The sequence below is a fragment of the Leptonychotes weddellii genome, chromosome 1 (assembly GCF_054177405.1).
Source record: "Leptonychotes weddellii isolate Sample4059 chromosome 1, ASM5417740v2, whole genome shotgun sequence".
NCBI classification, from domain to species: domain Eukaryota; kingdom Metazoa; phylum Chordata; class Mammalia; order Carnivora; family Phocidae; genus Leptonychotes; species Leptonychotes weddellii.
In genome coordinates, this window is record NC_138369.1 from 158602437 (window position 1) to 158615761 (window position 13325).

The 13325-nt window shown below is 34.1% G+C and overlaps 1 protein-coding gene across 3 annotated transcripts in view; it reads right to left on the minus strand.

Annotated features, from left to right (window-relative positions):
- The window catches only part of CADM2 (cell adhesion molecule 2), a 1012057-nt gene that overhangs the window by 77273 nt on the left and 921459 nt on the right, over positions 1-13325 (minus strand). For all 3 annotated transcript variants that reach the window (XM_081798557.1, XM_081798566.1, XM_031041510.2), the window contains one exon: positions 8595-8773. In XM_081798557.1, the coding sequence (XP_081654683.1) occupies positions 8595-8773 (179 nt within the window). The remainder of the gene's footprint in view (positions 1-8594; positions 8774-13325) is intronic.

Sequence of the window (13325 nt, forward strand, 5' to 3'; positions counted from 1 at the left end):
CTCTATATATCATTTCTTTACCAAATATGAGATGAAACCCAAAGGTCTTGACCTTGGTGACCAAAGATTGAATATCAGTTTCCCTAATTTTGCTCAGAAGGGCAGTATACACACAGACACACACATATATGAATATATGTGGATATGAGTGTTTATGTATGTATGTATGTATGTATATACATATATATTATTTTACTAAAGTTTATTCTGCTGAAAAGAGAGGGAGAGAGAGACAAAGACAGAGATATACAAAGAGGGACAAAGAAATTTATAATCATTAAAGAAATATTTATTGATTGTTTACTATTTAGAAGATACTGTTCTAAGAGCTAGAGATACAGAGATGAATGAAACTCATAAGATCTCTGCTTTCAAGAAAATCATAATCTACTGGGTGGATACAGAATATATTCACATGTACAGATACATACATATAATATACACATATAAACATAAATGCATACATACATGTATATATACACATTTATAAAATCACATATACAAATATACAACTAAAATACCAAATAATGATAAATGACTTGCAGAGAATTAAAATTAAGTGATGCATGATTGGGGCCATTTTAGACTGAAGTGGACAAAAATGGTCTCTCTCAGAAGATTCATTTAAACAGGATGTGAATGATAAGAAATCATTCTTGCAAATTCCCGCATTCGTGACAGAATACCTTGTACTTCCTGGACAAGCATTCTGGACAGAGGCAAGCTTCCTAAAGAGAGAATGGGCTTGATGTCTTAGAGGAGTTGAAGGAGGACCAGGGAAACAGACGTGGTTGGGTAGAGACTGGTGAGATGTCACAAATGCAGGTAGTGGCATATCATGCAGGGTTAGTAAACGAGGCTAATTGGATTTGGGTTTTACGCTAAGTGTGAAGAAATGCCTTTGGAAAAATTTAAATAGGGGAAAGATATGAAGGAATATGTATTTAAAACATTTATATACTACAGCTGTGTGGGAAAGAGATCATAGACATGGAAGTCTCTTCTAGTCTAGGCTAGAGAGAATAAAGAAGTGCACATACTGAACACACGGTTTGGAAAAAGTGTCAACAGAACTTACTGATGAATTGGAGATAAAGGTAAAGAGGCATTAGGACAGTTCTTAGATTCTGCAATAAGCACATGATGTGCTGTTACAATGTTAGTAAAAGCTACAGTGTTGAGAAGCTACAAAGTGCGGTTTATGAAAGATCTGTATCTTCTAGTTGGGTGTGCCATTATTTCTATAAACAAATGCCTAAATTCCCCCCCATGGACTTGAATATTGCTTCAATTCTCTAACAAGTGAGCCAGTTAATGCTCATACGTTTGAGTAGAAGAGCTTTATACATCCTTGTAAAGCTACGACCTAGCCTTATTCCCACATAAAAAATCTAGAAAGACTAAGTGTTATGGATTCTTTTTTTCTGTTTACCTTACTGCAACTGATAGAAAAGATTATGTATAAATAGCACAAGAAAAGATAGCTAAGGTGCTAAAATTGTTGGGTGGTGGACTCTTCTCCATCCAGGCAGGAATGAGGGTTTTCCCCATGGACGGTTTAGCCTGTGCTCCATGGAGGTACCATAGAAACATTTACTTCACAGTGGCATCTTAGAACAAAATATTTACTCTGAATGGTAAAACCTTAATTTAGCCAATTCACGCTCATCTTAAAACAAAGAGATGGAATTACAACTCAACTCTGTATTCAGTATGCCTGCTCATATGCAACTTTTTAAATGTTTTATAACGAAACAGTGCTTCTGACTCCACTATCTGATCCCTTTCCCCTTCTCTCTGCAGAGTTTAAGAGCACATTCGTCCAGTCAGAGAGGTATGCCTTTCCCACAGGCATCACAGCTCTCCCTATTTTATTCATGTCCAGAAATGATATGCTTATCTCAGCGATTAAAGTAGGTACAGTTTTAAGAATCGTCCAACTAGTTTACTGTCTGCAAACTCTCCACCACAGATGAGAGCAACAACCATAGGGTTCTTCCACTAGCGCATTGTTTGTTGCTCCATATGGATGTCTTTTCTCTCCTTTTCTTCCTTCCCTGTGTATTTTCCTATCTATGCTTCTAAAGAAAGCTTCTCCAAAGGAAAAATGCTCATTATGAGTACATAGAATTAATTTACCAACTGGTAGGTCTGTTTCCATGTGAGGGAACAGATTTTAGCTGAATCTCTTTTTAATGTTTACTAGGTTGTGCATCTGTCCATAATCCAGGCTTCTCTTTCTCACTGCCCACCCACCCATATGAGCCCAAAGATTCACTCTTTTGGTTCCACAGTGATCTGTATCACCTTGCCTAACATTACAACTGAGAGGGAAAAAAAAATCATGTAGCCTCTCATTGTTTCTAAACGTTTCATTGCTACATAAATGTAATAGGAAATGTACATGTTACTGCCAACTTTTTAGTCTAGCTACATATTCACTAGGAAGCATTGAAGTGCATTTTGCCTTTTCATGTGATGAGCCTTCTCAATAGTTTTCAAATCATTGATAATCATGACATGAATATGTGTAACATATACTGCAAGACTAGAAATATATGTATTATAATTGTATTTGCTCAGTTCTATGGTAAGATAAGTTTAAAAATAAGTTTAGCATATTAGTTCATGATATTCCCAATCTGTTTCATAATTATTACCCCATTCACCTGTACATGCATTAATTATTTTGCTAAATTTAGGATCAGGTACCAATAACCCTAAAGTAACTGAATTTATATCCTACACTCTAGTGAAATATTTGAAGGAGATGTTTGCTTAAGTGAAAATCCACCCTCCATGACTCAATTTGCCTCTCTCTCACAGTAAACAAATCAAGTGAAAGGGAAAATCAGCACTGAAGATTGAAAGCGAGTCTGCACGTATGTATAGTCTCTGAAAAAGATGTATGTCTAAATGTGCAACAAAGTTAGGTGCTTGGCTTGATGCAGAAGTCTGCAATATCTGTGTGTATGCCCATCTCTCTGAGTATTTTTGATATTTATTATTTACAATAAAAGCCGAGTGAAATGAAAATAGTAGTTGTATTGATTTTTAAAAGCTGAAAAGGCATATTTAATAGCCTGATACCTTTCACTAGACTAAAACACACAGGTATTTTTAGCAGTAATATTCCCTCTTACTATTAAAAATCTAAAACACTCTTTTTATAATGGTTCTTATTAACTAACAATAAAATGTGATGGATCCTATATATATTGTGTGTGTGTGTGTGTGTGTGTGTGTGTGTGTTACTTCTGAGGTAAATTATCCTGGAAACATAAAAAAAAAAAGCAATATCATATTTTTCATCACTATTCATTTCAATAGATACATGATCAAACAAATAAAACAAACCATAACTGTCAAGTGATATTTTAGAGATATCAAGTCAGTGACTGTCAGGAACATAAAGAACCTTTTTATTGTTTTTTACTTTCTACTATGATAATACTAGTTATGGAGAATTTTACTCATTTTTATGTCATTAAGATAACATTTGCTAGAAAAGCAAAATATGTACACATGAAAGTAAAAATATGCTAAGGTATGTAGTGGGTAATTTTATTTAAAACTAGAAAAGTTAAGATAATGAACAAGTAATGAAGTGTTACAAAAGCTTATTCACATAAGTAGAAAAACAATGAAGTAAAGGAATATTATAGCAGTGGCAAAATAATTTTAAATTGCATATAAGGGTTATTATGGTAATAGGAAGAATATGTTTGAAGAGAGATAGGAAATGTCATGCAAACCTTTCTAGAAGAGTGCATCTCTATTCTGTTATGACCATCTGAGACAACCCTGAGTCTGGTTCTGAGTGGAGTGGGTTCTCCACTGAAATTCTCATCTGACTCTCTGGAACTCTCTCCTACGATCTGGACCTGCCACAGTTAGTGTCACTACTGATGGAAGAAAAAATATGCTACTCATTTCTTCTACTTGTATTGCTGTATTTCTTCCCAAATCCTGAGGAGGGTTTTGAGCGTGCAGGTGATACTAAGGAGTCCCAGCATCTCTGTTCTACTTCCATTTGTATTTTGAGGAGTGGTTACAAATTTCTCTAGGATGAGTATGAAGGCAGGTAAAAGGCACTGGGAGTGCGGAGAAAGAAAAAAATTTAAGATTTGGAGGAAATGTACTGATTTGTGTTTCTCACTCTCATATTCTTTCTCAAAACTTCCCAGGTGCTATATGTTTCTGACACTTTCAAAAGAACATATATTTTGCACCAGTTGATGACAAATAAATATTAGAACTTGTGTTGCTTCTATCCACAAAATAAGATTAGCCTAAGGTCATCTATAATTCTCTGCAGCTATTCCTTGTGTGATGGAAAGGTATCTGCTACGTTCCCTATACTGGAAGATGTGTATCTGGGAAGTCTTTGCTTGGAGAGAAGATATTTTATCTTCAAACCCTCTGAACTTGATGCTACATTAGAGAAATAAGAAAAATTATAATTTTTAAAGTTTTTAAAAGATTTTATTTATTTATTTATTTATTTATTTATTTATTTATTTATTTATTTATTTATTTATTTAACAGAGAGAGAGATAGCGAGAGAGGGAAAACAAGCAGGGGGAGTGGGAGAGGGAGAAGTAGGCTCCCTGTTGAGCAGGGAGCCTGATGTGGGCCTTGATCCCAGGACCCCGGGATCATGACCTGAGCTGAAGACAGACATTTAACGACTGAACCACCCAGGCACTCTGAGTAATTATAACTTTTATCCTGTACTCTCTATGTAACTAATTTGCCATACTATTAAGTTTTTAAGATATCCTCTGTTGCATAGTTAGCAAGAATTTACAATTGTCTCATTCTTTAATAGACATAACCTAATTTATGCTCTGAGTACCATTCAGGGAAGACTCTGGTCACTAAATTGTATGCAACTCTTGGGTAAGGTTTTCACCGGAGATTGAGATTGGATTGAGATTTCCTTTGGTATCTTAAGGCTACTAGTAATATAATAATAATAATAATAATAATTTGATTTACTGCACATGTATGCACTTGGCACTGTGATGGCTACTTCCATTTATGATGTACACTATTTGTCTTTGAACAATTCAGAAGTGCTGTGTTACTATTTTTTTTTTTTTTAATTATTGAAACTTGGATCACACTCTCAAAGACTCCGAACAGCTACAGGATTGTATGTCCATCCTCCTCTAGTTCTTTCATTTTGGTATTATAACTACTTGAATGCTTGCCTTATCTTCCATGTTAAATATTAAACTTGAGTTCTATTCACCTTTGTTCCTATAGTGCTTTAGTATTTGGTAGTTAAGTGCTAAATATTTATTTGTTGAATGAATGAATTTTTCTCTTGGTCTGAGTTCTCCAAATAATAAAACAGCAATGGAATAGTTTGTTTAAACACCATTAACATGGAAATAATCAGCCCTTCTAAAAAAATAAATAGCATGATAGCAATGAAAATAGAGAATGACTTCAATATTTTTATGCAGAAGCAAAAAAATGGGAGACAAACCATGAAAGACTCTTAACTCTAGGAAACAAACTGAGGGTTGCTGGAGGGGAGTTGGGTGGGGGATGGGGTAACTGGGTGACAGGCATTAAGGAGGGCTCGTGATGTGATGAGCACTGGGTGTTATATGCAAGTGATGAATAACTGAACTCTACATCTGAAACTAATGATGTACTATATGTTGGCTAATTGAATTTAAATAAAAAAAACATTCTGCTCACATGGATTAATAGTATATATATAACTAAGTCTACCAATTCAACAGATAAATTTTTCCATTTCTGAGCTTGTTAATGAAAAATGCCACTTTCTTTTCTGATAGAACTTACACAGCACAAATATTTCATAAGTATAATATTTTATCCTACAAGTATTTGTATGCTAAATTTTGTTAGACCTTTCACTGCAGGTGAATTTTAGACTGGCAGTTTCAAATTACCATCTGTAGTTCTAAAGCTGAAATTTGTAAATGTGTAATTAGGAGGGGGGAGAAAAACTCTCCAGTGTCCACAACACATAATGTCAGTGCTGTTAACAATTAAATGTGATAACATTTAAATAATGTACTTCCATTGACGCCCAAAGAATAAAATCTAACCATTTAGGATGGCATCTAGATAGCAGATGATTTCACAGGAAAGTGCTCAGACCTCCATCAAGTTAAGAATCAATAGAACGTAGGCAACTGTGGTAGAGCCAAAGACAGAGTCTCAGCTCAGGAAAGGCCCTTCTGTGCTAGAGCTATATTAAATTATCACAGCTAATGTAAAATCAACCTTGGTGTAAAAGATAAAAGGGTAAAGTTCTCACAAATGATCACTTATCACTCCATTCCAAAATGCATACAGCATTCATTATAGATCGAAATGCCACTCAAATTTCATCATTTAGTAGGGTTTTGAAACAGCCAAACCATTAACAGAAGAGAGTAGCTTTTTATATTTATACAACCAGTGACTAATGAAACATTATACCCTGTGTGCAAAGGGGAAAAAAACCTTTATTTTGTAATGAACCCAATTGGAGCCCTTTTTAGACACAGTGTAATATGGTTTCACTGTTTCATCGAGCCTCTCATTACTTGTGTCAATAATCCTAGGTAAACTACTGTTGAACTTCACAGCATTTATCTAGCAGCATGAATAACATTAATCTATGGGGTGCTTTTGATGAATTGTAGTTCAAAAAGCAAAGCCAAAAATGACTTCTTACAAAGTGGTTAGAGAAGTATTTATCAGAAATATGTCAACTGCCAAATACCTAAAGGTAGCTTGGCTATTTAGGAAATCATGCTGTTGGCTAGCTTGCAAACACTGGGAAAACATAGGCATTTGCTCCACTTGAATTACTTAAAAAAAAAAAAAATGAATGGCATACATTTCATCTAAAGTATATTATTTTTTCTATCACTTCCCTTCTAATTCTTTATATTTTTATGTCGCATTGCTTTTGATACAATGTGACATGCTAGATAAAATGTCCCCAGTTTTGCCCCAACTGTTAGTGAGAAGCACTTGGAAAGCTCAGAGCAAATCAGACTTCACTTCTATGACTGCATGATGATACACACAGGTCAGCATGAACTGAAATCTACTCCTGGGTCCTGCTCCAAGGATCTAACTTATCTTCTTGGCATGCCCAGGACTTGTTAGACCCTCTCTGGCAGGAAGCCTGGCAGGGAGTGTCTACAGGGTTTTAACACATTTAGTTCCAATTTATGTATTTAACTGGATTAGGCTGATCTTTTCTAAAAGTTGTAATCTGCACAGTTCATAGGATGCTAGAAATTAATCTCTCAGCTCTATCTTCAAGGAGTTTATATGTGGGCAGTCTATTTACTGCAAGCCTTCATTTGCCTTCAACAGTAAAGTGGTGTTAAGAATTGAGAGACTGCATACACTAAAGTAATTTGAGAATAGGAAAGCTGTGTATTGATTTAATATATTCTTTTTCTCCAATTTTGTCCTGTATCATAACAAAATAAATACCTGAGGAAAAAACACAAACTGTATTAATTTTTTTCCCTAAAATAAAATCTCTTCACAAAGAATTAGACTTTACCCAACCCCCCCAAATTCTTTTTTGGAAAGGTACAGAACTAATTCATGCTTCTTATCACATTTTATAATTAGATTCATGGGAAAGACATCAAATATACTCTCTTCACGATTTTTAAGATACACTGGATTTATTACAGCATCATGTTTTATACAGCACTCATTCAGAATACTGTAATATTGTGTAAACATAATACGAGTCTTAGAAAAGGTTTTCATGGTGAAATATGAGGAATATCTTACATTCTCTAATGCTTCTTTTTCTTGGAAATTCGCAATATACCCTGGCATATTTAATAAACTCTGAGAAGTCTTGCAGTAAAGAAACTTGCCTAATTTTTTTATTGCATTATTTATCAATCTCATAAAAGTTCATCTCTATCTAACAATATATTAAAGCTATAACATGAGCAACAATTGTGGCTTTTGGAGGTTTGGAAAAACAGAGATTGTCTCAGTCTTAGGTACTGTTATTTATTTATTTATTTATTTTGCCATTTTTATTATATTTACTCCAGTTGTGAGATTAGTGCAGTGAAGAAAAAATGTCTGTGACTGTTTAAAATCATTGTTCATAAGAAATTAATGAAGTTATTAATATTGTACACCTGCCTTTGCTGCATCTCAGTAACATGCTATCATTCTTTGTGAAGCCAGTTATAGTGATAATAAAGTATATTTTTATGATATTACAACCAAAACTAATTTAAGGTAAATATAGCTTTTATGATTGTGATTTATAACTAAAAGCATTGATTTGCAAAATTTAAAGAAAACCATTATTATTTACTCGTCACTACCAACACACATATATTTGTAATAAAGAAAACCTTTTACAAAAATAATTTTTATTTTTAGTGTATGTTGTAACTTTATTTTATTAGTTTGACTTGGAACATAGTAATTGTGAATCTTTTATGAAAAGTCCTTCTGAAAGAAAAAGAAAACCTGTTTAAAATGTTGTTTATTATTCTAAAGATAAATTTAAAATTTTTCAGGTCATTTATTTTTTCTACATATAATGATGTCAAAAAAGTACTCACCGTGTACAATGAGAACATACTCTGCGCTGCTTTGGCCAATGGTGTTTGTGGCTTCACATCGATATGTACCATTATCCGTTTTGTTCAGGAAAAGAATGTTTAGCTCCCTACCACTCACAACCATTCGGTCAGGATCTGGCAATTCTCCACCGTCCTTTGTCCACAAAACAGGTTCTGGCCTATTGGATTTAAATATGCACATAGATAGGAAAAATAAGAAAGTTTTCATATTATGTGAAGTAAATAAATCAGGCAATATATAAATATTTAGCAATCATTTGATTATTGATTATTATTAAATGATTATTTAGCAAATGATTGCTAAATATTTATATATTGATTGCTAATGTCTATAAGGTACCAACAACCACCATGCTCTCACTCAGGAGATTTGGAGATATTGCAAATAAAATTTAATTCCATTCTGCTTAACTAAACAGACATGTATTAAGGAAGTAATTTGCTGAGTCATTATAGCAGTCCTGTGGCCTTGATCCTGATGCGAATTGCTCATACCTGCTATTTCTAGAGGATGGCTTTGGGGCTACTGGAGTAGCCTTTTATAGAAGTACTTGGAATTATACCTTTGCACTGTGACAGTTTTGCCTGAACCCATCTGAAGCTTTTGCCCCTCACCTTTCCTGCTTTTCTCACCCCCTACAGGTTTTTCCTTAAAGTTCTCTCTTTTAGTCTCCTAGTTTTATTGAGACACAATTGACAACTAACGCTGCAGTGTACAACAGAATGAGTTGATAAATGTATATATTGCAAAATAATTATCACAGTAGCTTTAGTTAACATCCATCACCTCACATAGTTATATATTTTTTCTTGTGATGAAAACATTTACGATCTGCTCTCTTAGCAACACTAAAATAAACAATACAATATTGTTATTTATAGTCAGCATGCTGTACATTACATCCCCAGAACTTACTTATCTTGTAACTTGTAATCTGTACTACATTCACCCATTTCTCCCACTACCCTACCCCCTGTATCTGGACACTTTCACTCGACATTATATTGGAAGTCTTAGCCAGAGCGATTAAACTGGAAAAAAATAAAAGGCATCCAAATAGGAAAGGAAGAAGTAAAATTGCCTGTATTTGCAGATGACATAATATTAAGAAAACCCTAAAGACTTCACCAAATAACTGTTAAAACTAATAAATGAATTTAGTAAAGTTTCAGGATACAAAATCAATATACAAAATCAATTATATTTCTATACATTAACAATGAACTATTAGAAAGAAATTAAGAAAACAGTCCCATTTACAATTGCACCAAAAAGAATAAAATATTTAGGAAAAATTTAAGAAGATGAAAACCCATACACTAAAAACTATGACATTGATGAAAAAAATTAAAGAGAACACATACATACTCATTGATTGGAAAAATTAATATTAAATGTCCATACTAGCAAAGTGATTTACACATTCAAAGCAATCCCTATCAAAATTGCAATGGCATCTTTAACAGAAATAGAACAATCCTAAAATTTTTATGGAACCATGATAAACCCTGAACAGGAAGGCAATCTTAAGAAACAAGAAAAAAGCTAGAGGCATCACATTTCCTGCTTTCAAACTATATTACAAAGCTATAGTCATTAAAATATGATATTGGCATAAATACAGACATATAGGTCAATGGAACAAAGTAGAGGGCCCAGAAATAAACACATACATATATAGCCAATTAATTTTTTATAAAGGTGGCAAGAATATACAATGGAGAAAGGACAGTCTCTTCAATAAGTGCTGGGTACACCAGACAGCCACATGCAAAAGAATGAAACTGGATCCTGAATCTCTATCTTACACAAAAATCAAATCAAAATGGATTAAAGCTTGAAATTAAGTCCTGAACAACTGGGACTATGTCAAACTAAAAAGTATCTGCACATGTACCCCTATGTCTATAGCAGCATTATCTACAATAGCCAAATTATGGAAACAGCCCAAGTGTCCATTGATTGATGAATGGATAAAGAAGAGGTGGTGTATATATACAATGGAATACTACTCAGCCATAAAAAATAATGAAATCTTGCCATTTGCAATGACATGGATAGAGCTAGAGAGTATTATGCTAAGCAAAATAAATCAGTCAGAGGAAGACGGATACCATTTGATTTCACTTATATGTGGAATTTAGAAAACAAAACAAATGAACAAAGGGGAAAAAAAAGAGAGAGGGAAGCAAATCAAGAAATAGACTCAACTATAGAGAATAAATTGATGTTACTAAAGGAGAGGTGGGGGGGGTGATGGATGAAATAGGCAATGGGGAGTAAGGAATGTACTTGTGTGATGAGCACCCGGTACTGTATGGAAGTATTGAATCACTATACTGTACACCTGAAACTAATATAACATTGAATGTTAAGTAACTAGAATTTAAATAAAAACTTAAAAAATGAGATTATGAAAAAAATAAACAAAATAAAAATAAATTTAAAAAGCTTCTGCACAGAATGGAAACCATTAACAAAATGAAAAGGCAACTTAAAGAATAGGAGGAAAATATTTCCAAATCTTGTATCTGCTAAATGGGTAAATATCCAAAATTCATAAAGAACTTGTACAACTGAGTAGCAAAAAATAACTTAATTAAAAAATTTGCAATGGAATTGAATAAACATTCTTCCAAAGAAGACTTGCAAGTGGTTAACAATTACATGAAAAAATGTTCAACATCACTCATCATTGGATAAATGCAAATCAAAACCATAATGTGCTATCACCTCATACCTGTTAGAATGCCTATCATCAAAAAGTCTAGAAATAACAAGTGTTAGGGAAGATGTAGAGAAAAGGGAACCCTTACACAATGTGGGTAGAAATATAAATTGGTGCATCAAGTATGGAAAATAGTATGGATGTTCCTCGGAATATTAAAAATAGAACTACCACCTGATCCACCAATTCCACTTTTGGGTAAATATCCAAAGGAAAAAAAATCACTATCTCAAAAAAATATCTGTATCCCATGTTCACTGCAGCCTTGTTTATAATAGCTAACACATGGAAAGAAACTAAGTGTTCATCAATAGATGAATGGGTAAAGAAAATATATTCCAAATATAATGCAATATTATTCAGCCATAGAAAAAAGGAAAACCTGCTAATTGAGACAACATGGTTGGACCTTGAGGGCATTAGGTTAAGTGAAATAGTGAGACAGAAAAAGACAAATACTGTATGATCATACTTATATGTGGGATCTAAAAAATAAGTTTTATGAACTTATAGAAACTGATAGTTCTCTTTTAATTAAATTCTTGCAAAAAATTCCCATCTCAAAACCTGTTTGTAGGGAAGAAAGGATGAATGAAACATGGATATCTGTCTTCAAACATTTTACATACTTTTGTAATTATAAATTATAGGAATAGCTAATAGTACCTACCACCATGGGTTAATAATGGTAGTTATCCTAGATATGCTACTAATATTTCCTATATTTCTCACAAGAATACTTCTGAAAATATTGTTTTTTTAAATTTTATTTTATTATGTTAATCACCATACATTACATCATTAGTTTTTGATGTAGTGTTCCATGATTCATTGTTGGCATATAACACCCAGTGCTCCATTCAATACATGCCCTCTTTAATCCCCATTACCAGGCTAACACATCCCCCCAACCTCCTCCCCTCTAGAACCCTCAGGTTGTTTCTCAGAGTCCATAGTCTCTCATGGTTCATCTCCCCCTCCAATTCCCCCCCTTCATTTTTCCCTTCCTACTATATAGATATTTCTTTTAAGATACAATGTATTATTTGTTTCAGAGGTACAGGTCTGTGATTCATCAGTCTTACACAATTCACAGTGCTCACCACAGCACATCCCCTCCCGAATGTCTATCACCCAGCCTCCCCATCCCTCCCACACCCCACCACCAGCAATCCTCAGTTTCCTGAGATTAAGAATTCCTCATATCAGTGAGACCATATGATACTTGTCTCTCTCTGATTGATTTATTTTGCTTAGCATAATACCCTCTAGTTCCAACCACGTCGCTGTAAATGGCAAGATTTCATTCCTTTTGATGGCTGCATAATATTCCACTGTGTATATATATATATATATATATATATACACACCACATCTTATATATCCATTCCTCTGTCGATGGACATCTTGGCTCTTTCCATAGTTTGGCTCTTGTGGACATTGCTGCTATAAAAATTGGGGTGCGTGTACCCCTTTGGATCACTACATTTGTATCTTTGGGGTAAATACCCAGTAGTGCAATTGCTGGGTCGTAGGGTAGCTCTATTTTCAACTTTCTGAGGAAACTCCATACTGTTTTCCAGAGTGGCTGCACCAGCTTGCATTCCCGCCAACAGTGTAGGAGGGTTCCCCTTTCTCCGCATCCTTGCCGACATCTGTCATTTCCTGACCTGTTAATTTTAGCCATTCTGACTGGTGTGAAGTGGTATCTCATTGAGGTTTTGATTTGGATTTCCCTGATGTCGAGCGATGCTGAGCACTTTTTCATGTGTCTGTTGGCCATTTGGATGTCTTTTTTGGAAAAATGTCTGTTCATGTCTTCTGCCCATTTCTTGATTGGATTATTTGTTCTCTGGGTGTTGAGTTTAATAAGTTCTTTATAGATTTTGGATATTAGCCCTTTACCTGATATGTCATTTGCAAATATCTTCTCCCATTCTGTTGGTTGTCTTTCGGTTTTGTTGACTGTTTCCTTCGCTGT